Source organism: Penicillium nucicola (genome assembly GCF_028828085.1).
Source record: "Penicillium nucicola strain IBT 29836 chromosome Unknown utg000003l, whole genome shotgun sequence".
Classification (NCBI taxonomy): Eukaryota; Fungi; Ascomycota; class Eurotiomycetes; order Eurotiales; family Aspergillaceae; genus Penicillium; species Penicillium nucicola.
In genome coordinates this window covers 2,023,484-2,047,319 of record NW_026643127.1, presented here as the reverse complement: position 1 = coordinate 2,047,319, position 23,836 = coordinate 2,023,484, and the positions used below count along the sequence as shown (strand labels likewise).

At 46.9% G+C, this 23,836-nt stretch overlaps 9 protein-coding genes across 9 annotated transcripts; 3 read left to right on the top strand and 6 right to left on the bottom strand.

The window, feature by feature from the left end:
• Nucleotides 1–489: 489 nt before the first annotated feature.
• Nucleotides 490–2,424, bottom strand: N7511_004329 (flavin-containing monooxygenase; the record flags this gene model as incomplete). Its single annotated transcript, XM_057126754.1, has 9 exons — nucleotides 490–600; nucleotides 664–811; nucleotides 866–1,071; nucleotides 1,126–1,146; nucleotides 1,204–1,260; nucleotides 1,310–1,356; nucleotides 1,410–1,632; nucleotides 1,822–2,203; nucleotides 2,282–2,424. The coding sequence occupies 9 exons, from the start codon at nucleotides 2,422–2,424 to the stop codon at nucleotides 490–492; spliced, it is 1,338 nt and encodes a 445-aa protein (XP_056985644.1).
• A 2,589-nt stretch (nucleotides 2,425–5,013) lies between these two features.
• Nucleotides 5,014–5,619, bottom strand: N7511_004328 (uncharacterized protein; the record flags this gene model as incomplete). Its single annotated transcript, XM_057126753.1, has 1 exon — nucleotides 5,014–5,619. One exon carries the CDS (start codon nucleotides 5,617–5,619, stop codon nucleotides 5,014–5,016), a length of 606 nt encoding a protein of 201 aa, XP_056985643.1.
• A 1,337-nt stretch (nucleotides 5,620–6,956) lies between these two features.
• Nucleotides 6,957–8,265, bottom strand: N7511_004327 (uncharacterized protein; the record flags this gene model as incomplete). Its single annotated transcript, XM_057126752.1, has 2 exons — nucleotides 6,957–7,559; nucleotides 7,609–8,265. 2 exons carry the CDS (start codon nucleotides 8,263–8,265, stop codon nucleotides 6,957–6,959), a joined length of 1,260 nt encoding a protein of 419 aa, XP_056985642.1.
• A 1,121-nt stretch (nucleotides 8,266–9,386) lies between these two features.
• Nucleotides 9,387–10,529, top strand: N7511_004326 (uncharacterized protein; the record flags this gene model as incomplete). The annotated part of the gene is made up of 4 exons (XM_057126751.1): nucleotides 9,387–9,947; nucleotides 10,021–10,120; nucleotides 10,185–10,378; nucleotides 10,425–10,529. 4 exons carry the CDS (start codon nucleotides 9,387–9,389, stop codon nucleotides 10,527–10,529), a joined length of 960 nt encoding a protein of 319 aa, XP_056985641.1.
• Nucleotides 10,530–11,085: 556 nt separating this feature from the next.
• On the bottom strand, nucleotides 11,086–11,711 carry N7511_004325 (uncharacterized protein; the record flags this gene model as incomplete). Its single annotated transcript, XM_057126750.1, has 2 exons — nucleotides 11,086–11,421; nucleotides 11,469–11,711. Coding segments are annotated over 2 exons (579 nt in total), but the record flags the coding sequence as incomplete, so codon positions are not given.
• A 1,034-nt stretch (nucleotides 11,712–12,745) lies between these two features.
• Nucleotides 12,746–13,009, top strand: N7511_004324 (uncharacterized protein; the record flags this gene model as incomplete). The annotated part of the gene is made up of 1 exon (XM_057126749.1): nucleotides 12,746–13,009. One exon carries the CDS (start codon nucleotides 12,746–12,748, stop codon nucleotides 13,007–13,009), a length of 264 nt encoding a protein of 87 aa, XP_056985639.1.
• Nucleotides 13,010–14,204: 1,195 nt separating this feature from the next.
• On the top strand, nucleotides 14,205–14,820 carry N7511_004323 (uncharacterized protein; the record flags this gene model as incomplete). The annotated part of the gene is made up of 2 exons (XM_057126748.1): nucleotides 14,205–14,330; nucleotides 14,398–14,820. 2 exons carry the CDS (start codon nucleotides 14,205–14,207, stop codon nucleotides 14,818–14,820), a joined length of 549 nt encoding a protein of 182 aa, XP_056985638.1.
• Nucleotides 14,821–19,753: 4,933 nt separating this feature from the next.
• N7511_004322 (uncharacterized protein) lies at nucleotides 19,754–20,173 on the bottom strand (the record flags this gene model as incomplete). Its single annotated transcript, XM_057126747.1, has 1 exon — nucleotides 19,754–20,173. One exon carries the CDS (start codon nucleotides 20,171–20,173, stop codon nucleotides 19,754–19,756), a length of 420 nt encoding a protein of 139 aa, XP_056985637.1.
• A 1,463-nt stretch (nucleotides 20,174–21,636) lies between these two features.
• N7511_004321 (uncharacterized protein) lies at nucleotides 21,637–23,647 on the bottom strand (the record flags this gene model as incomplete). The annotated part of the gene is made up of 4 exons (XM_057126746.1): nucleotides 21,637–22,242; nucleotides 22,291–23,131; nucleotides 23,189–23,586; nucleotides 23,636–23,647. The coding sequence occupies 4 exons, from the start codon at nucleotides 23,645–23,647 to the stop codon at nucleotides 21,637–21,639; spliced, it is 1,857 nt and encodes a 618-aa protein (XP_056985636.1).
• Nucleotides 23,648–23,836: the final 189 nt, after the last annotated feature.

Genomic DNA, 23,836 nt, shown 5'->3' with positions numbered 1-23,836 from the left:
GGGATCAGAGCCGCGTAGCCTTCTAAGCCGCGTAGCCTTCTAAGCCGCGTATTGTTTTGAGCGAACACAACTGTGCGACTGATTCTCTATTGTGTAGGATGGTGGCACTTGCGGCTTCTTCGCCACTGTATCCATATCAACCTCGTCAATCTTAACCTGGTCAGACAGAACTTCTATGCCACTGCACTCAAGATCTATTTCAGAGTGGCCTGCGCTCATCTACGCTCGCTCAGGCCTCAGACGCGAAATACAGCTTCAGCACGGAATGGCCCACCCGACTACTAGACGGCTTCACACCTCGTCTGAATTCTTATTCAACTTGGCAGAAACATAGTGAGGCCTTCCCCAGTGGTGGGTTTAAGATAGTCCAACATGATCCAAGAAGGACATAAAGTACGAAACCCCTCAAGAAAACAAGTATATTGCCCTACACCACATATCTGCTGAACATATGCACTGAAGCCTTTAATTCTATGTGACCATAGGTGGCTATCGATACTCCCAGTGCTTCATTGTAGGAAACCTCGTGCCAACCCAGAAACACAATGAACTGAAAGGGTATGAAAAGAAGTTCCATCCAGTTTCTGGGTCGGTATATTGCTACATTAGACAGGGTTAGCAGATAGCCCAAGATCGAGTCGGTGATTCCGCAGTGAAGCTTACATTGGAACAGGTACGCGCCAACACCGTTTTGCTGAGAGCAGTCTGCATCGTGTCAGACCACTCGACCTCAGCCCCTTTGCTCACCTCGACAACTGATGCCTGTCGCTGAAGTATAGGACGTGCAATCCTAATAATCAGATTGACCGAGCTGTAACGAATGTCAACACAGATCATCGCAATACTACCGCGGGAGAGTACTCACCACTCGATCGCAAAAAGAACAGATGTGTGTCCACTGCCAGAATTTGGGCCAAGTAAATAGAACATATTGGGGAAGTTGTTCATTGCCACGGACTTGTAAGCACCGATACCACCTTGATCGTCCCAGTGCTGTTTCAACGATTTGCCCTGCCTGCCTATCACAGATTCGGCCTTCCATTGCGTGAACTTGAATCCCGTCGCCAAAATCTACGATCTGTGGTTAGTATGAATTGTGGATGCATCTGTCCAAGTGCAACTTACGATAAAATCAACCGGATACTCCTAGCCCGAACCCGTCATCACACTTTTCGAGCCGACTTGTGCAATCGAGTCCTTGACCAGCTTCATTCTAGGGTTGCGAAGCGTCCGGATGTAGTTGTTATCCAGTATCCTTCGCTGCACACCATGTTAGTGGTGACCTGATGTACTTCAAACACCCGCTTACTCTGCATCCAAGTTCATAGCTTGGGGTGAGCAATGGCCAGTATTTCTCTAGAATTCATCTGTCAGCATCAGGGTGGCAACAGCGTTTGCCATATACTCACCAGGAGCGTTCTCCGTAAGATAGCTCTGACTATCAGATGCTCTCTTCTCCCTCAATTTGTTCCCTTTGGGGTTGTTGTAAAATTGCCTAAGTGTTGTGTCAAGGATCCAAAAGATCCCCCATCGGATAAGGAGCAAGGTAAGTGGAATGTAGGAGAAACAAAAGCGCAATGCCTTTCCAAATCGGTAATTGCCCATGGGCATCGGCACGTAATGTTGTGGGCTCTATTTCCACGTAGCAGTGTCAGAATCAAGCAAGCTCGCTAGAATGAAATACTTGCCCGAATAATCTGTGTCAGGCTGTTGACTTGGTCGATCACAGCAGGAACTAGCTGTGAGCCGGAGCCTGCAGGGCTGTTAATTCAATTGTCTGTTAGGCGACTCATAGGGCGTGAACAAACATCCATTACCCACCACGGCCACGTTGAGGCCTCGGAGGTCGTACTCCTTGTCCCATTGGGCAGTATGCACGACGGGGCCCTCGAACCGCTCCAAGCCAGGGAGAACGGGGAACTTGGGATTTGTATAGCCCCCGACAGCAGAGATCAGCACTTTGGCTTCGTGGATGAATTCTTCACCTGTCTTCAAATCGCGGAGATAGACATGCCATCGACTTGAAGCTTCTACCCACTGGGCACCTTTCCATTCGGTCCGAGGTCTCACATGTTCAGTGACATGGTAAGCGCGAGCGACACGTTGGATATAGGATAAGATTTCCGGCTGGGAAGGAAATAGGCTGGTGAAGTCTGGATTCGGGAACCATGACAGCGAATATAAAGCGCCAGGTATATCAACACTGCATCCTGGATCTGCTGCTTGTTAACAAGTAATATGCAGACGGAGTCAAGGAACATCACAATTATTGGCTGCCCACGCTCCACCCAATTCTCGAGCGCGGTCGTAAATCACATAGTCATTAACATGTAGTTGCCGTTGGAGCTGGCATGCCATGTCGATTCCCGACAAGCCTGCTCCGATGATAACAACGTCGCTGTACAACGTCTTTCGTTTGTACATCGCTGGTCTGTTGTGCGATATTCAAACTATGCAAATACTTACAGAGTGAGCTGGTTCGTTGTGGGAGCTGCACAAAGATTACCGAAAGATTTACCTGTCTCTTTAGTATGGTCGACTCGGAAAGGAAAAAAATGGAAATTAATCGGAATAATTTAATAATTTAAACAATGTACTGCCTAAAGAACCAGCCATCGAGCCACACATTGCGACAACGGGACACAAGAGCTAGCAAGTCGCGGAAATTATCTGTTCATTCTTTTCTCTTAAATTCATCGTGGGCATTTTCCATCTTCTGTTTATTTCCTTCTTGCCCAGTGTGAGATCGGCTCCGCATCGCTGAACCTTCGCATCGCTGAACCTCCGCATCGCTGAACAACGAGTTTCCCCTGAATGTGACAAAAACTTACCAGTCAAATTCACTTCCCGTTTGTATCTCCGTTAAGTTCCAACTCCGGTCTGACAGGGGATATTCAGAACGATGTTTTATGTACCCTGGAAGAGAGAGCCACCTTCCAATTTCAACATGTTCGCGTTCCGCCTGACATGGAAGATACGGCATCGGCCGTATCAGATCATCTTCCCGTTGTGTTTGTAAATTGCAACAGCTTTCAGGGCCAATGTATGTTGCCTATGAAGGCGATTCCCGTCTTGATCCTGACCCAAGAAAAATTCGAACGCAATGGTTGTATGCTCAACCAAGGCACCAACCACACTCGCACGCGGATACTGCAATCTCACGGGTAGTCATCTCCACTACTGTCTCTAGGCACAGTGGAACTCATGCTTGATGATCTTCTCGGCCAGCAGGTTTCGGCGTGCAAATTCCGCAAGCCCTCGCTTAAAAAGACAGAGCAATGAATGAATGCTTTGTACGTACCTTGTTCCTAGGAATATCGACCAACCCTGACTACAAACGACATGAGAGTAGTCACAGCAACCAGGGAGTTTTCGCATTGCTTCAACCTTTGTGACGCAGCTGGTGCTATCCGCAGAATATAAGAGCCAGCTTTGCCCTCCCAATTTACCATGCCTCTAGTTTAATCTGCATCTCCTCTTTCAAAAAGAACCGCCCCTATTCAATATCATCATGGTGGACCAGAAAGTCGTACTTGGGCCACAAATCCTCACTTTCCGGCTATGCATGGCTTTGGAAGGACATCCTTTATTTCAGCCAACAGAAGAAAACAAGCCTGGGCCCGATTCGCCGAGAAGGTTGTTACTGGCGTCTGCCTTGGATGGCGGCCCATTTACTGAAGACAGAAGCACGAGAGACTCCTGCGCGTCCTCGCCCGATGTAAGTCTCATATAATGTACATTCTAAGGATTGGAACTGAACGACTCGCAGCCTCCAATCAAGTATCCTTCCTCGCTTGATGCCAGACCCGACTGCAAAGAGGAGGCCGGACTTGCTGTAGCATTCGCAAAGGGCCTCGCTTTCTGACTTGGAACGAATGGCGATATACTATTTTTGAATAATGTGGACAGTAAAAATGCATTGTTTTAAAAAGTGTGGCCCGGGAGCTACGTGAGAATATTGCAACAATCTTAGGTACTGTACATTACGTGGCATTGCATCTATAAAGGCCTTCCTAGCTATCTAGTGAGTCAAGCCTTTACTTTCTCTTTTTCCGGACATAAATTTAATTTTCTTCGAGTTATTGTACAGCATTTCATTCATTCAAACTCTTGCCACCCTTCCTAGCTATCATCGTCTGCTCGTTCGGGATTCAAATATCTCGTTGTGAGCCTTGCCGGAGACGCCTGGTTCGAAGCCCAAACGCCCTTTTTCCTTAATACCGTAGTAGTATAGACGACTGTCACAAGGAAACAATGAGCGGCGTGGCTGTTGATACTTTTCACTGAGCCGCCGAACGATTGCTGGACATTGGATCTCATGAACCTTGCAATCTTCACACAATAGAAAACTGGCGATCCTTGATATGTTTCTCCGAGTGGGCTTAGAAATATTATCCCCTAAGGCAAGTAGCTCGGTGCTAGCGAGGTTGCGTTTGTCCATCGAAACGTCATTAGGGCAGACTAGCCCATTTTCACTTACCCAGATACACTGCGGACGAAGCCGAGGATCCCCTATCGCTCCAACGAAAGACAGTTTGATTTGATCAGAAAGGAGCGATGTCATATTGAGCCTAAAGACAGCTTACCCAGAGGCGCATGCGTAGGAGAGTAAAGATGCAATTGTGAAGTGACAGTAAGCTCTTCTTATGAATAGGGGATATGGTTCCCATTTAATACTGTAAGGGGTAAAGGCTGTTCAAAGCCACCTTCGACAGTGCCCATGACCGTTTGGCTTTACCCTCCTAGTCTCTGCTGAAAGAGAAAATCGCTACCAAACGTTGCTTGTGATATTTGATATTACATGAAATTAACATAGTATGTTAGGACAAATAAAACGTCTCGCCGTGCAACAACATTGAGTCCTTCCCTTTTACAGGCCTTTATCTGCCATAATCTCTCAATAATTCAATCACGCTTGATCCATGTCGACTCAAACCTTCCATCTATCAAAGACGATGGCTGTATCTCATGCACCACCTCATTCTGGCCCCTGCTGCCTCCCTTGGGAACTCACTAAACCCGAGAGGACCCACGTAAATGAAACTGCTCTGATTGCTGTATTGTTTCGACCGGCTGAATATCTCTTTTCTGACGGTCAGAGATCGAAAAAGCGACAAAGGATGCAATGGCCATGAATATCATCAGAGACCCATAAGCCGCCTGACCAACCCCTCCATAGTACATGATGTTGTAATACTGAAAGTTGTCATTACCGCTAAACCTTTTAAAGGAGGTTTCGAAGCCATGCACGTGGTCGGCTAGATAGCCCCCGGTGGATATTATGACCAGGCTCAGGATGCATTGAAAGCACCCGAAGTACATCCAGGCATTGTCTTGCTCTCGCAGCCATCTGGGGTGGCCTGCAAGTACAGCTCCCGTAATAGCAAATGAGGTGGATATAATCGCTGCAATCACGACGTCGATGAGGACATTTTCCATCAGATTTCTGAATGTGTTGTCTGAAATTGATCTATCGGGAGTGGGGATATCGGCTTTCGCTCGGTCCCGTAGAATGATCGCGAAGCGCGCCATGGCCGAGTTAAGACTACCAAAGGCCAGCCCAATGATAGCGAGAAACGCAATGGCAAGGCGTATCCGAATGGTGTATTTGGTGGACATTGTAGAGCGCAAGGTCACTTGCGCAAGTTGTGTTCAAGTAATTGCTTGGATACTCATGAAAAGAAGGACACCAAAAGGAATGATAGAGAAAAGAAAAAGACGCGTTCTGGTCAAGCTCTATCTCTTATAAGGCTGAGCTTGGTCAATCTGTGAACTTAGGGCTCTATCAGCCAGCCTGTTTTGCCACATGGCCCGCCAGAGCGAGCTATGCTAGGCTGTGCAATTGAATGATCCTGAGAGCAATGCGTCTCAAAGGGTCGGTACCTTCCATTGCCATTCGCCTATCAATCAGGGTATCCTGGGAGCTCGGCCCAGCTTTGTCACGGCTTTTCGCAGAAATCCTACTTATTGTACGCTTGCGCTGCCTAACCACTCCACAAAGAATTACCTTGCTCATTCTGTAAAAATGCACTAGCAAAATATTTACAGATTACACGTCTTTGGACGCTCAATGGACGCTCAATGGACGCAGCTGGCAAATATCACAATACAGATCTCAAACATGCCCAAATGTTCAACCCTGCCATACCGAGCATTTGAACAAGTAGGTCGGTAAACGTGGCAGGTTCGGTGGCACAATCCCGAGCAATGAATATACTTAAGGAAAAAAGTCCAGCTTTGAGGACTGCTTCATGAATCATCAGGATAGCATCCCGACTCAGTCCAATTAGCTCAAAGTCCCCGTCTTTGATGGTTCCTATCGAGAAACCTCCAAACCAGTGCCCAAGGAAAAGTCGGAGCAGAGCACGTCGATAATCGCGAAATTTTTGCCTCGAACATTGTCGCATGATCAAATGGTCGGTCAAAGACATTCCCGTGCATGATTCGTACGCTGTTTGACGCGGAATGTTGGTCTTTGTTGGAGCTGTCCGCAAAATGGATATAATTTTCCAGCGCCAATTCACAGGCTGCAGACAGGTATCTACCATGCGGTGCAGAAACAAAGCGGCAAACTCCTGTGGATGAGATGACCAAATCGTACGCGTTCGTTCATCGTCCAGCAGCTCACTCTGAATGGCAGCATATGGGGACTTGTAGTGAAAGAACCTGGAAAAGAAGGTCGGACTGTTGACCCGAAAGACAATCTGCTCGAAGGCTTCCCGGATAGGCTCTTCATCAGAGTAGGATGGACCGCGCTCGGGAGAATATTTCTGATGTGAGTACAGGATTCGAGTTCTCGCGCAGTGCTCGCCTGAGGTTATATACTTGACACTTCTTATGCGAGACTGCCTGCGGACGACAGAGGATAAGATCATAGAAAAGTACTTTTCCAATGATCTTCGAAGCGGTCAACCGTGGATCTTCGTTTTAACAACAAGGTAAACAAGACTCAAAACTTACCTTTCGGATAGCCGTGCAGACTTGGATATCGCAGTTGTCGTAGGCTCTGCTCTTGTCTGGGTGTTAAGCTCCTTCTCATTGTGCGTCAAATATATCTTCGCCGCTTTGAAGAGAATCCGGAAGACCACCACGCTGCACATTGGAACCCACCACCAGGTCATAAGAAAACGCATAGAAGAAGCTAATTTCGCAGTGGCAGCGTCAAGGGGCAAACCGGTAGAGTTGACCACACCGTGCATGACTGTTTCGTTCCCGTCTTTCAGTGTGACCATGATCTTCAGCTTATCCACGGGAGCTGCACAAGGATCAGACGAGTTAATCACATAGCTTGCCATGGTGGGTGTGAATGGCGAGACTTGAAGATCCTTGTTAAATTTCCCTTGAAAGCAGTAAGGGCCATTCCCGGACGTAGTCGTCCGGCAGTTTCGCGTGAGCCACAGCCTCCGCTCGCCATATGACGTCTGCAGTTGCACAATCATTGCGGTGAGCTCCCATTTGCTGTTGTACAGGTACCAGAACGAAAGTGGATTATTCAACTGCCAAGTGACACTTGGCGGCGTTAAAAGATACGCATATGGCCATTCAGCAGGATCCTCTCCCTGTAAAGCATTAGTGCATAGTCACCATCAATTCCCGAATGGCGCCCACCTCGGACAAGAGAAACTCCTCTAGCTTTTGAGTCATCGACAGGTTTGCGCCGCCGTTGAGGGCGTGATCTTCGGGTCTGATACTGAACCATGCTTTTGTGGTAGGCAGCAAGGATCGAGGTCGGAATGGTGGCTCAACAGTAATCAACGGGCTATAACAGGCTCGGAGGCCGACTGGGTAACCTACGTAGAGATACGAATGGTGATAGTCGTCTTTGAAGCCGGACCGACGCAGGTGTCGAAGGTCGCACGGGAACATTGTAACCCGCCCGTGAAAAGCCTTTCCGATTTGGAGATCGTCATTGTCCTCTGGAACCCGAGATTTCCGGAGAGGGCAGTACTTCGAGTTTTGATCCTGTTGACGAAGGGTATCCGCACGGCATCCGCTTTTGCCATCCCAACCATTGACTGGGCAGCCAGATGGGGCTGCACCAGAATATGTGCTTTGCACTGAATCAGTGTACTCTGATTGAGTCTGGAAGAAAGCCGATGCGACGAAGACAGTCACAATTACCAGAATTGTCGTCCAAGTGAGCTCTACCCGTTGTCTTAGACCAATGAGCAGGAGATTTTCCGCCAAAGCCAAAGCGACTCTTCTCTCTAGCGCCAGACGGAATACAAGAAACAGAAGAAGAGGAAAAGTCTGCCACGGTACCATCTTGTATTTGCACAATGTGAGACCATAACAAAATAAAATGAAATAGAAAGCGGTACGTGAGAAAACATACTTTATGTGAGGGTACCAGAGGAGCACATATGGTGAACGTGGATGAATCACTTCCTACGGACCATCAGGTCTCACCTAACTGCACCCTTCATTTTACACGCCCGCAAATAGTGGAAAAGAGATCCAGCTCAGTTTCACCGCCCCGACGTCTACTCCGTTTCATGAGTCTGAAAGAACGAATAATCGGTCAACTCTATATTAAACAATGCTACATCAACTGTTGAACCGTTAGCCTTTCAAACATGACCGTGGGCTACAGCGCTAAAATGCCCGCCATTTGCGCATCTATTTTGAGGTGACCTCAGGATGTCTCCACTGCAAGCATCCACATTTGACCACCTAAATTGTTTAGAACATTTCTTGCACATACAGAATTTGACAGATGCACGTCATCGTGCGAGTGGTCGCACGGCACACTTCCAGTGAGGTCGCTATGTTTGTGTTTCTTTGTGCAAGCAACAATTACATTTAACTACAGTATACCGATAGAACTCACAATTATCAAACCACGCTTTTCGCTTCAATACTTATACTGTACCAATCTATTCACAAAGAAAAGGCGACATGTAAAGAATGTAGATGTCAGCTACATGTACCTCGCTCCCTTGTTTTGCATGTACGGACGCTTGGAAATTGTGACAGCCAAGTAGAAGTCAGAACAGGCAATGTTTAGTCCTGATGCGCTGCAGCTGTAAGAAGGATGAAAAAGCCCAGTGAAGATTTATCCATAGAGACTGGCTTATGGTAATGATATCTTTAGAGGCCATCAACATCAGCGAAGCCGTAGTTGATTGACAACTTGCCCTGTTGGCGCCCCAGTCACCAGCCAGCTATCACTAGAGACTGCAGTAATATTATAGAGTGGGCATCATCCCTTTTGTGACAAATAAACGGCTGTTGAAATATACATACTGGCAACCTTTCATGACTTTTGACAGCACCCATATAGCAGGACAGGACTTTGCACTCGAACTAGGAACATAATCCTGTAATCCTCAAATCATTCAAGCCGCCAATCCTCTGCTCAATCGTTTCAACAACAGTTTGCCATAATGGATGTCAATCACCCCAAGGCCACTAGGCCTGAAACTCTGTTACTTCCCACAAAAGCCGATTTCGGTGGCAATGATAGTGCGTCCACCGCGCCTGTGGAGCGGACGAAAGAAGTGGCTGCTCCTACGACTCTCACCAAGTCCAACCCAACCACCCTCCCGAAAACCAAACCTCCGGCCCAGCTGGTCAAATTTCGGAAGCGAAAGCGAAAATCAGAACTACCCACTTCCAGTCTCGAAACATTGAGTGAAAATCCTTGGTCGGTTTATATCAAAGGCATTGAGATCTTTCCGCGAAAGGGAATATTTCTGGCCCAGAACAGAGAGGACAAAATGGAGCTGGTCCACATTCAACAGCTCAAGGCGGAGCCAACCTCAATACAATCGTTGATAAAGACTGTCAATGGCCTCTCTTACCGCAGTTTCCCGCAGCTCTTGTGTCACTACCAATATGAGGATCACTCGTTCCTTGTGTGGGAGCCGGTCGAATGCTCTTTGTCTCAGGTCCTGGGATCCAAGTACGTCCTAAGTGAGACCGAGATTGCCTCGATTGTGTGGCCAGTATGTCTACCTCCCGTTTCTGTTGCTCTTGGAAACACAAGTCCAGTTCGAGATCAATCCTGACTCTCTGTAGATCCTTATCGGAATCAGATATCTCCGCGATTGCGATAGAGCACTTGCCACACTCACCAACGACGAGGTCTTGTTTACAGGGTCTGGTGGGGTCCGCATTGGTGAGTTAGCCCCGGAGTGTACAGCGAACCCATCGCATTCTCTAATAGCACCGCATTGGAATAGCTGGCGTGGAACGAAGTTGCCGCATCGATCCTGAGGACATGAATGCGGCTACACTGAAGCTGACCGCATTGTCAGAGATTGTCAAAAGATTAATGAAAAAGAACGAAAAATTCGACTCTGATTTTTCGTGGAGTGCAGAGGCTCGGAATCTGCCACACAGGCTGGATACGGTCGAAGTGGACGAACTGATGCTGGTAAGTCGGCTTGACCCATATGTGAAGATCATAGCTGAGCAACAAGGACGGCTTTTTTGCTTCCCTGAAAGGTGAGGCAGAACTGAAACTTATGGTGAATATCGTAAACAAGACCTCGCACTACGATGTCAACTTTCCGGCACGCAATTGAAGCGAAGCTCGCCTCCTGTCTTTGAATCGTTATATATGCATTTTTCGTGGGGTGAGGGGGTACTATAGGAGGAAGATCGCGCCTTTTCTCTTTTGATGGTGTTTCTGCATACTGCGGCCACCTCTAGTTCCCAAGCGATTAGGTCCTCGTCGAGCTGGACAGGCAATACATGCCATAGCAATCCAGCGAAGAGACTAGTTACAAGCTCAATGCACATTCCCTATGCTCGGGACATGACTACTATATACTACGTACGATACAGAGACTTCAACTTATATTATGCTACAAGAATGCGACAGCATGCGAGAGGCAAACACAGTAGAATGGCTTGCTTGCCATGGTAAGGTGTTGAACAAAAAGGGGGCGCCCCGTGTCATAGACACGGCCAAGAGCGGTATAAGGTGCAGGACTATTCCGGTGCTCCAACATAAATCTAAGGCTCTATCAGGCATAGTAGGATAGCTCGCCAAGCCAATTGCAACGCGAGTTCAAGAACAGGTAAATCGAAAGCCGCGTGAGATAGTAAAGGATAAGCAACAGCACAACTGTTGAAAGTCTATTTCTCGTCTTGTGCGCGTGATTGGCTTCCTTCTGGAAGTTGGTGGCCTTGCAATATCTTCAAAGCTTCCGTAACACCCATTCCCATGCAAACCAGCTCGCTCTCCAACTGTTTCACCAAGTGCCGGCTAGTGTCAAGTTCTGCGTTGATCTCTTGATACTTTACCTCCCACTCCAATTTCTCCTTGAGCAAATCCTCCGAGCAGGCTTTGGCACGCACAATCTCAGCTGCAAGTTCCTTGTTTACGCTTTCCAGTCGTTGAATGGTGGCCGTGAAAGAGCCACCCTCGGACGCTGTCTCTGGTGACTTGGAAAGCTTCGATGGGCTCGGGCGCTTTGATACTTTAGCATTTTGTCATTCTGTGAACATATGTGGCCAACCTTAAAACTCATCTCTCTATCAGAGCCTGCGTCAAATTCGCGCAAGGTCTGCGGGCTAACAGCTTCGATCGAACACCCAAGTGCATCACGTATGACCTGGTAGAAGCCAACCGTTCCATTGCTTAAATTCTTTTTTAATAGGTGTTCTTGCGAAGTTGACACCGACCATGCGTAGCCGTCTGCTACGGAGGGCTGCAATCGGACCCGACTCGGTGCGACAGTCAATCCCAATCTCTCATCTAACTATGCTGTTAATTGTCAACCGGTTTTGGTGGTTTCTTTGCTTGGGCATCATACAAATGTGAGCAGCCAGAGCTTCCCGGCATTGCTGCCTGGACAGAGCACGTTTCTCGTTGCTTGTGAGCGTCATTCGGGTTCCTTACAGTACTGACTGACGGGTGATCATTGATCTATAACCCAGCGTGGGCTCTATACGTATTTCTACAGTTGGCAATTACTGTCAGTGCCCTTGTACAGGAGAGAGTTTGTTCGCACCATCTAGCACGAGGCTGATAACCAACTCTGTTTAAATGCCAGAATACCCACGTTGACAGTCGCCGCAGCTCAAGACTAAGGCGATCCAGGAGCTCGGGCCATTTCTAAAGCTCTACACGTATTTGATGAATCATTGTTGGATGCTCTCACCTTATGTTTGCAGTAGCCATGGGGTGGTTTCACCCGCAGCCAGATTTGTCTGTTTTATGTACGCAATAAAAATATCTCATTGAGGAAAACGTAGTTTATATTACTCTAGTGCGAAGCCCAGCAAAGTCTGACCCTTTTTCCGTCGATCATTGGAATCGGATGACAATTACTGGACCTCATATCTCAAAATGAGGCTAGCGGCCAACGATTATAATTCTATGGAAAAGCAGGTCCAGTCTTTCTAGTGTTTCAATTGCTAAGTTAGACAAGGGGTGGATTTTTGTAACGGCTCTCGTCAAACCTGAGGGTGACTTTCTATTTATCTAAAGCGAAGTTATATATGAGGGAAAGGCCGGCTCATAGTAGCGCTTTCCAATAAGATAAATACCATGCCAATCTGCGACGGCCGGTGTGGGGTTTGCCGGAATCATTCGTCTTCTCCAGCATCCAGCATATACTCCAGCATATACTCCAGTATCATGGCGAGAATCTCTCCCAGGCGACTGCGCCAGAAAAGATCCATTTCTCCGGAGAGACTCAGCCTACTGGGACATCCGCCTAGGATGCGATCTACATCGACCACGAGAGAGAAAAGAGTTCTGGGTCATTCGCGCCAGTTGGCGGAGAGAGCCATGGGAGATATCCCCATCAGCCCATCACATGAACGCAGCCATATTACACTACGACTGCGTCAGCAGCAGTCTCCGCGGCCTGAGACCGCGTGGTGGACTTCTTCCGAAAACCTCGGCCAAAAGGACGACAAGAAAAGGCAAGACCAGACCATTACTAGCGAGGCGATTCGGCAAGCCTGGCTCCAACGTCTGCGCCCCAGAGCGTCTCATCAATGTTCATCGGTCGAGCCTAGTGAGAAGCGGAAACGCGAGTGTAAGGTCTAACCAGAATCTGACGTGCAATCAACATGCCACGATTGGTTATAACCAAGTGTCTTACGAAACGGTTATTTAGCTAACTCAATCAATCCGGTCATTCCCCTAAGACTCATTTTTCACATAGGCCTGTGTACAATGTAGGAATCTGCAGAAAACAGAAAGAAAGAGCATAATGATCCACTTGCAGGCATCGATGGTCTTCGGCGGGCTAGTAGAGTAAATTAAGACCTCTTCTCCCTCATGGGCCTTCTGTCCTTCCATGAGATCCACTTAATGTTTATTCCACTTCTACCCGTCCTTTTGTGTTTCTGTGTCGTGATTGCGGCGATCCCAGGCCCAGAGACTCTGATCATTTACAGGGCAATACTTCAAGTAAGTCGATCCTTCTATCCAAGAAGCACGGTTCTGTGGCGAGAAGCTGGTCTCAGCTTATTAGAACAGAATGTATAAGCTCGAAGGCAACAACGAAGAAACCATCCTTTCGGACCCAGCCAGCGGTCGTCAAAAAGAACTAAATGAGACCCCGCGAGGGGCAGAGAATCAGGGCAAAGGAAATAGATGAGTAATCCCTAGCTAGACCATAGGAAGAATAAGCAGAATAACAAACATAAATGTGGTCGCATTGAAGCTCGCAACTAAGATAATGCGGGTTTGGTGTATTGTACCAACGTTCTAACGCCATCCGCTGTCCAGCAAATCAAAACATCGGATTAATTAAGCCTGCCTTACATGTAGTTTGAATGGAACAGGTTTATGCTCAAATAAGAGCGCGTATTCGTGCATTCAATTCCAGATCATAGCTTCTAGAGCCTAACTTGCCGACCCCTCCAAAAAAGAACCTAGAATCGAAATCAACGCCCATCAAAAATTGGCTCACACTTTATTCACAATACCACTCAGCATGAGGATCTGAGTGAGGCCATGGGACTTCATGTGCGAAGCAGTTTCCATTCTACTCGCATACGTTTGCCATAGTCCCAACCCATCTAATATGTAACTGTTGCTAGGTGTTGAACGCGTGAACCATGGCAGGCAATAAGATGGGGGTTCCCTATCTGGATGGGTGCAATATACCAAGCAAGAGTACACAGTACCAGACACGCTTCAGAAATATGGCACTGGTTCTGTTACTCTTCACTTGGTATAAAGTCTTTCTTATGCCAAAGTCCTGGACCTTACTACTCAGCAGCAAACTCTCACCATGGATAGTCTTCACAATGAGCATGAAACGAAAGTTGAGCAAGATCAAGGCAGAGGAAGCGTCCCGCCGGGTTACATAAATGAGCTGCCAGAATTTCCAGCGATGCAGGATCTGGGTCAGCAGCCGGTAAGCAACAATTGCATCCCCCATGCAGCTGCACGCTAACCTTCGCAAAAAGCTCCCACAAGTGCAGCTGCCCCCGAGCGAGGCACACGTCTTGGCCGTTGAACCATTCCAGCCACTCGTCGAAGAGTTGAAGCGGCTAAATCAGGACGACCCGCAACTCGCGCACCAGGCTGCACAAATCGTGAGGCTTTACCGACGGCTGTATGAGTCCTATGCTGCAAGAAAGTCTGAGAGCCAACGTCTTGAGAAGGCGAATGGGGAACTCCGCACGGCACACCTCCAATTATGCCAAGAGAGTGAATACTTGAAGGGTCGATACGCCGAACAGGAAGAAGAACTGGCCTATTTTGAACAAGCCTTTGACAAACTCAGCGGAGGTATCGGGAGCCTCCTAGCGGACTCAGAGGGCTGCTTTTCAGAACCGATGTATGAGGCAGCTAGCAAAGTAAATGGAGGCTCCTTAAACTGTCATATTGAAGCTTTTAAGTAAGAAGGCTTTACAAATACAAAGTTGTCGACGATGAGACACCTCATTCTATCCTTCAGACGTGATATTGTTATCGAAATCGTTAGTCTCCTTCCAATGTATGGTCATTGCAGATGTCGCGGATCATGGTCTCATAAGTAGCGGAGTCTCGGTTGGCGTGAGGTTGGCGACCTCTATGCCTTGGCAGCGAATCTTGCTCTGCATAAGATGTTGATCGATTAAAGCAAACATGGCGAAGATAGCAGGATCCAGAGCTTATAAGCTGAAGCTAGGGCAGTCAGTAACCTCTCGGTAGGCTACGAAAGCTTCAGGGGTTTACCTCTAGACATAACCGCCAACTGCCCAATATAGCACCAGGGACAGCAACAACCAGAAGAATAAGTGCTATTATGCACACTTGGTACATTTCAGATCGCAATTTTGATCGACCCAGATGTCCGGACATAGACTTTCGAAAGAGCCAGTAGAATCCTAGGCCGAGGCAGATGTAATCAAAAACAAAAATAACAACTATGATGAAGCGCAACGGTAGACAGGTGTGTAAACTTAGAATATTGACTAACACTTTGCTCATGCTTGACGAGGCTGCCACAGCAAAGCAAACAATGCGAGGAGTAACGAAAGGGAGATCCAATGCCTTGGTGAGTCGGAGACACTAGCGAGGTACTACCCGTTACTCGTCTGTCCTGGACACTTCATTCGAAAACCACGTACCTCAGAAAGACATGGTAATATACTGATCATGCCAATGAAAATTCCCTGGACTGTATATTGGTAATGGTGAGCTAACTTCATAGAATGAGGTTAGGTTTGCCAAACCTTTCTCATCTCTGCCAGCCCATGTGAAACCCACGAGCACACTGACCAAGATAAAAGTAAGTAATACAACTGCAAAGTTCAGCTTCTGGTAAAGTGGGAGTTTGGTAAAAGTTCGGCGGCATAAAAGAAGATGGAGAAAATAGGTGAACAACAATATTGTGTCTAAGATGCAATGCGTTATCGGGTAGATTCCCATGGTTGATTTGGTGTAGTGTGATTTTTTTGAGCCCAGGGGGACTGCGGCTTATATCCTTGAATTGAGTTGGCACATTAATCACTAATATATGGAAAAAGAGCCATCTGGGCTCCTGGGAACATTGTTCTTTGATTCTTTTTTTTTCCGCCTAGTGACCAATTCCGGACAAAGCTTTGAATAAGCAATTAGATCATACCAATACTGATTTAGATGGCCTTATACTCCTCCGGCCCCTCGGACGATGTTAGGTTCAATATCAGGGTCTATTATCAAGAGATTCTGTTCCTCAGCCCTTCTCTGAGGATCTCTTCTTGCAATCTCAATGACTACTAGAGCAGCTTGTTACCGATGCCAACATAAATATGGAAGGATCCGCATTGGTACGCTGCAACTGCTGGCTGCTTCAACGTTGTCCAAAAGATAACCGCATACTGCCTCGGCAATACGGCTGGAACACTCCACGGGGAAGTTGTCGCTTGCTGTCGCAAAACATCGTCGAAACTGGCACATTTTAGATTTAGTCCATGTTGTTCTAAGCCATGGTACCTTTTCTGAACTTCACGTCTAGTGACAGAAGCAAGGAGGAGGTGGACATCTCATTTATCTGCGGAGATTCAACTTTTTCAGAAGATCGATAATTCGTCCCCGAACACTTCATATACCCGACCACTATCATTACATTCCATCAAACTTGACATATACCGCGATGATTGCAGCAGCATCGAAATCCGAGATCACATAAGAAATGAAATTGGTGAAGAGATGTCTTATGACACAGGTAAATAGGGTCCAATATTGCTTTATTTCCGCTGGCCAAGTACAAGGCTCCATGAATAATCCTTTCAGCTCTCTGGCAATTCATGGATCCAAAAGTGATGAGCTGCATTCGTAGATACCAATTTTGCTTTCATAGCGGCACATTTTGTCCTTCTTCGCGAGCAGATGCCAATAGGGGGGTTGGCAATGGGATCCATCAAATTGTCGTGATGGTAGGAAGGTGAACGGCGGCCATGACAGTGCTGGCAATAAAGCAATCTATTTTGCTGATACACTGGCCGTGATAGATAGCAAGGGAATGACTTGAGATCTGAAGAGTGAATGTAATCTGTTGTATTACATTCACGTCGTCTAGTGATGGATTTTCGCCATAGACTGATGAGTAACGACATAATCGTAAGCAATATTCTAAGATGCATAGATAACGGTGCGTACTTGTCAGAAACCCACAGACTGACGCCGTGCAGCCAATGCATAATGACGTTGAAATGAACCTATCACGTAGAGAGATTGGCGAAAGTGACTCACACGCTTAATTAACTTGCCTTGGCTCAGGAGTGAATAACAGCGGAGACCGTCTGTAAACGAAACAGTAACAGTTTGCGTTGGTCCTTTATTTAAATAATCTGAGATAAGCTCCCACATCATGTAAAAAGACTTACCGGAATGAAATTCGCGAAGTTTGCCATCGCTTAGCATTATATGAAGTACATGAGCTGGGCAAATATTAATCAAGTGCAATACTGTCCATGAAACAAAATATTTGGGGCTCTGTTCAATTGTTCAATCTTGCCTACGAATGAGTGCAAAACATTCTAAGTGGCTGGAAAGCAACTTGAACTTTTAAATGCAATTACAGTTTCCGACATCAAGCAGTATGTCTGGGAGTTACAGGGAATACCTTGTCTCAATACTGTATCGTAGGCGAATTCCGATCGCCTCATGCCGACGTTCCAAACAAACTATGTTGTTGCTAAAACTTAAGTTTGGATACTCCAATTCGTATTTGCAGTTCTTTCCAAACGAATACAGAGTAAACAAAACTATACTGAAGTATCAAGTGCGCCACTAAATAAAGGAACATGGAATAAAAATCCGATCCCCAGGGTTCCACCTTTTGCTATCACCAACCGGCAAATTTGAGAGCGTCAAGGGGATGGGGTGCCCCCTTTTTGTTTAACACATATCAGCGGCAGTGAATTCCGTTCAACTCTACGCTGCAATTTGATGGCTCTGAACTTCGGGGCTATCTTAAGATAGTTGGTCTTGGAGCACTCAAGAAAGCAACTGATGCTGCATAAATTACTTCAAATGAGGAACATAGCTATTACCACTTCATTTTGTGAGCAATACTCCATTTAAGATAGACTTTTCGTGACCAATATCAGAAAACTTGATTTTTCATTGAATTAAGCACAAAGTTACGCGTTTAAAGAGGTCTGAGCATTGTAAAGTACCTCAGTTGGCTCGCTAGTGTGCAACCGGGGTACCAGATAATGGTAGAAGCTGGTGAAACCCATAAGTATTTTGGAAGATATCAAGGATGCCTTGACGGACTGATTGGAAAGATTGACGGCTGTCACACAATATTGCTTCTCTGTCGTTACATAGACGATGCAGAGATTCGTTGCTCTTCTCAAGCCAACCATTTGAATCTGCGAGTAGATGCCATTCCTTTTCGGCGCCTTTAGCCCTTGTGTATTCCCTCATGTAGGCTTCCCACAAGCGCTGGTAAACAACAACCAGCCTCATGGCTTGAGAAATAAGGGTTGGACGGTTCTCCATCAAGAGTTTAATTTCGTTCGTCAAAGGAGAGTTTACACCCAGCGCCATCTAAGCTTTTCGTCAGAAAAAAAATGCAATTGAGGTAGAAGCTCTTACTACCTGTGTCATTTGCGGGGGTGCTGAGATGGGATATGCCCCCGAATACCCAATTGGAGGTCTCTCGGAGCTTTGAGAGCCCGAAGAGCGGCGTCTTCGCTTGGCAGGGCGCCTCTGGGGGGAATCTTCAGACTGCATATTGGGCTGTTTCTAGGAGTGGATTATCCAGGATGCGATTCCAAACCCTTTCTTATATAGATTCTTGAAACAACATATTTAATTTTTATTCATTATAATTTTTATTGATATTCTCTTTTACTGTTAGGGAAGCGGCGGAGGGACTAAGCTAGAAACTGGACAAAAAATGATGCACTGGCATTAAAAATTGCAGGCTCGGCGATCCCAAAATTTTGAGGTCCTGCCGATCGTAAGTTTAGGTCCAAGCGGAAAATTGCGCACCATTCATCACTTTCCATAAATGATGAACATGAAGCCATTGTCACTTGTTTGTTAGCTTCTCATGAACGTCCGAATATGGAACTTCACGGGGCCTTCAACTTGTAGTTGTGGATATATGCCCAGGTTTACAACAAGGGAAAGTTATCTTGAGGCAGTCTTCCTGATTGATCCTTGTAATCTTGCTTACAGTATCTGGCCATTTTGCACATATCTTGCCATGACAAATAGTTTCAAAAAAACATAGGGACGGCCCCATCACCACGTACACACACACATAATTTAATTAACGCCCGGCGGCTCAGCCGAAAGGGAAAGTATCTCTGATCTACTATGCATGTCATAATATGTATAGTACTATGTCTCCTTTGAGCCCATGCATAAAACGTTGCCATACATGTCATTTCCAGCAAGCAGTGTCGCAGCGGATTCTCGTGGGTTAGTAATTTTGTTAGTAGGCTATCTTGAAGGCGCTTCTCCAAGTGTTCAACATCCTATTTTCGGCAGTTGAAGCGGGTCTACCATCTGTGACACGAGGTGGCTGGTGGATTAGATCGGAAAAAAGGGTGATTTACGTTGGGTCCCCTGTACTGATGGTATTGTCCTGTCACCCTGATACGCACTACTCATGCATTAGGGTTAGACCTGTATATAAACTGGAAGACGCGCGCGGGGCGCGCCTGAGCCCTGAAACGATGAAAAGAAGGGTGTGTTAAGAAAGTAAATTGTACATAGAGAGTTGAATTGGCGAGCAAGTCAGCATGCATGTTAAATAAGTTAGACCAATGAGGGAGGCAAGCTATCAGCATGACTTATACCCAGACCATAGAAGAGGTACAAGACCGGATTAAAGCTTCAAGTGTTTTATTATGATTGGGCAATAGCATAGGATGATTTTCGTGGTCTTTGGGAACGTCTTCCTGACGTAGGAGTGTACGGTTGTGGCGAGGATTGAGTATCATCGGGTGTGTCTGGCCAGATTATTTGGGTTTCGTCCTCGTCGTCATTTAGAGCATCGATTTCAGTGGGTGTGTAAGATAGTTGGATGGTCGACGTCGTATCCTTTTCCAACGCGGCCAATGAGTTCAATGGACTCCGAGCGTTAGCCCTTTGGGACCAGCGGTCCTGGCGTGAAAATCCGCTATTAGTGTTCAGGATGGTTGAGACAGGCACGGGAATATATAAAATGAGTGGTGACTCACCTTCTGAGTCAACAACAACACCTACCGCCTTTCCAGTTGCGCCATTGACTAATCCAGCAGGTGTGCTGATGTTTGTCAGAACCATTGTCGGCATGGAAAGTGTGTAGAGAATGAGTCCCGGAAAAGGAATCTTTGCGCCCTGTTCAGGAAGACCGAGCAGGTCATCCGCGTGAAGCGTTAGATCGGTTGGCCCGGAGGACCTTGTGCGGGTGTGGATAGCAGGGAAAATAATGATTCTCTGATGTCTCGTTCGAGCGAAACGCTCGATCTGAAAACGATTTATGAGGATCGGGGCAGTGAGTAGGAATTGGAAGTTGGCAACCTAAGCAGAGGCGTGTTTCGAGAACGGAGGGTAAGTTTGATAAACGACAAACAGGGCACCTTGGTGGTTGTATAGTTGTAGATAGACGCGCACGACAACCACAACCATAACAGAGGCGGAGGGTGAGCATTGTGGAACAGTGACAAGGTAAGCGTTAAGGAGCAGCACGGGAACTGTGCAAGGGGCTGGTATTTATGGGAAGGACAGAAGCAAATGTCGAGAAGCATATGTGGAAATAGAGTGGAGAGCGTCTCAGTGAAACGACAAGGAAGTTGCAGAGTATAAAGCAATCATAATATCAGAACATACAAATTGATGCAGACAAAACCCTATAACCCTAAAGCCAAGCCAGGCTAAGTGCAAAAGAAGGCAAAGAGTGGAAGCGCATGGGACGAATTAGCGACGAGCGTGGCAAAACGGTCGATACGTAGTTAAGCCAACCTCTTTTTGCAACGTCTCGCGCACACGTACATCCGTGTTGATTAGTTCCCTTTCTCTCACTTCGTTCGTTTCAGGGCAATACTGGGTCGTGACCCACATAACTCTACTAATAATACAACTATGATACACATGCTACAAGACGGGGATATTGATACTCCGGGTCTAGTCCCAGTACGGCATAGTAGACCTTGGCATTGGGTTTGGGAATCAAGCGAAGAGTGTAGGTGGTGACACCAACTTCGGGAAGTACTCTAAAGCGATATCTGTGGACTGCGCCTTTAATGTCTGGATGCACGTGTGTAAGGCTGACGTTGAAGCAACTCCACAGTCACCGACCGTACCAGGCGAGTTGATGCAGATCGCAACCAGCAGCTCGGCACGCAACGAGCTGGTCGAATTCGGGGTGGCGATCGAGATACAGCCACCTCGTTATCGAAAACTGAATTTGAAGACCGTCTCGTGACATTGGGTGCAAGAGCAGAGCAAAACCACTCTCTGCGGAGCTAGCAGCGATGGCACATGCACTAAATATGGTAGTTGGACTGAAAGTCTACAGGATTACGCTGCTCACGAGCAACAAAGCGGCGGCTCTGACACTGAGGAATCCTCGGCAGCAGTCAGGCCAGGAACACTTCTGCCGACTGTAACTAAATAATCCCTGTACGACCAGCGACTCCCACGGATACCATTCCATTTGCAGGCCAAAAGGAATGAGATTGGAGTTAATGCCAGAAAAGCCTTAATTAACATCTTGCTACTAGCCGTTCAATGGCGAAAGTAGCTGTCTAAAATTCAAAAGGAGATTCAATCAATCCACTGGTTGGACAAGAAGAAAGGAACCGAGCTCCATCAACCCGAAGTTTTTCCCAGAGGGAAGTATCGGCGGAACTTGCAGCACAGAAATATTGACTCAAAGGCTCATGAATACAAGCGGGACGCTGGTGATCTTTGTATCGTTGCTCGTTCTCATGGTGTCTCCTCCTAGTCAGAAATTGTTGTTTTTGGAACCGGTCATTGTGGGAAAAGTCTCCAAAGGCCAGAACTTCTAGGTTCGGAAGACCAGTAGGACCGAACACCCATTCGGCAAATGCCACAAACTCCTCCGCTTCAGAGGATGCTGGAAGAGGGTTTCCCACACTTCCTGACTCGTTCATTTCCCAGATGGCCAAGTCATCATTGACTATACTCGACAGATCGCTCCAGCTACTTGTGCAAAGTTGTTGCCTGGAACTTCCAGTGTTGTAATGATGGCACTTATCTCTAGATAGCTTTGTCCGCAGCCGACTTGTGATTTCGAGTGGAATGTCCCTATGTAATCTCTCTGACCCGGTAAATCGGATATGCAAAATTTGAATAGCGGAACGCGTGGCCAAGGGCTCAAGATATATTCTCTATCAACATCAGCAAAATTTATTTTACATCCAAGTCTCACAACTTACCACGGCAGATGGACCTGCACAAAGACCGAGAGCAGTCATACTTGAAAGATTCAAGCTATCAAACTGGGCTTCAAGCCACTGGGGTGATACATCCCGTTCTTCTTCAAACAGGCCTTCATCATCCAGTGGAACAAGTCGACGTTCATGGTAGGAAAGGCTCTCAAGTGTATCTTGGTGATGTTTGATAACTGAGTCAATTCGAGGGGGTTCCTCAAAATTGGATAGTTTCAGATACAAGTGTCTCAATCCTCTGAATGAGACCAGAAATTTCAATGCTGGAGACACATCTTGGCCCAAGCCATCTAGTAGGTTGTCGCAGACGAATTCGAAAAGCTTTAGTTGTAGCGTGTCTTTTGAATGTGACAAGAAATTCAGGAATCGTAGCTGATTTGGGCAATCACGTATAGACAAAGCTCTGAGGGAACGACAACTCCATGTGGACCCGAGCTGAAGGGTTTCCGGAAAGGGAGCTTTACACAGCGTTAAAGAGAGGAGTGAAGGGAGAGCGCTTGAATGTGATAAGCCCGAGTGCTGCTCAAAAATATTCTCGACAAGGTTCTGGGCATTAGAAGAGCTGACAAGCCCAATTGAAAGAATTGTCAAATGCGAAGAATTTCGGCGGATGCATCGTTGCAAAGAATCGACTTCAGCAGGTTGCCGAATACCTTCCCACTCTATGATTTTCAAAGAGGAAAACTCGGAAAGGCCATCCAGCGCATCTCCTGCATCGGGACACGACCCGTCTGTGATGAGCGAGAGCCTATTGAGGCTTCTTTGATGCCGGCATAGGTATCCATTTTTATCTAGGATGCCCGGTGAAAGACAGGTGCCAAGACCCCACCTAAAAATAAGTGGATATTAAGTAGGATAGCGCAATGGCAGTTGCCGATAGACTCACTGGAATGACAGCAGGCTATCTTCTTCGAGACATGCGAAGACCCTTTGTATCTGGTCAGAGATGTCGTTTAGAAACTGCCGATGCGCCTTTGCCTCATCGGAAGTGCCCAGGGTAGATGGGGTTTGTGTCAGCCCCGATGTGCGGAAGATACTATAGTGCGCACAGCGGTTGAACCGGGCAATATGTATTTGGGCCTGAATGCTCAGCTGCCGGGTATGCTGGAGGTAGCTAGAGAGCTGTAAATGTGGCTGGTTTGAAAAGAATGCATCTATATCGAGGACATTGAGGGCCCACTCACTCGCAGCACGGAATGTGACGGTGCGATATGTGAGGGGGATCAAAACGGCATTGACTCTTGAACAAACCTGGCTAAAGGAACGAAGATCCTGAGGGGGGAGCTAAGGAGTTATTAGAAAAGAAAGACCAGCACACAAAAATGACGCACACGTTCTGCGACATCCAATATAATTTCGCACGGTAAAGTGTCAAGCATGCCGCCGGTGGTAAGGCAGTATATCGTTGATGGGATCAAAGTAAAGGTGATTTCCTTTTCCTGCAATGCTTAGATAGGAGCCTGATTATTTATATCTGAGCAGAGGTTAGTGCAATAACCCTTTGTTACTCTAGATCGCACGAAACGAAGGAAGA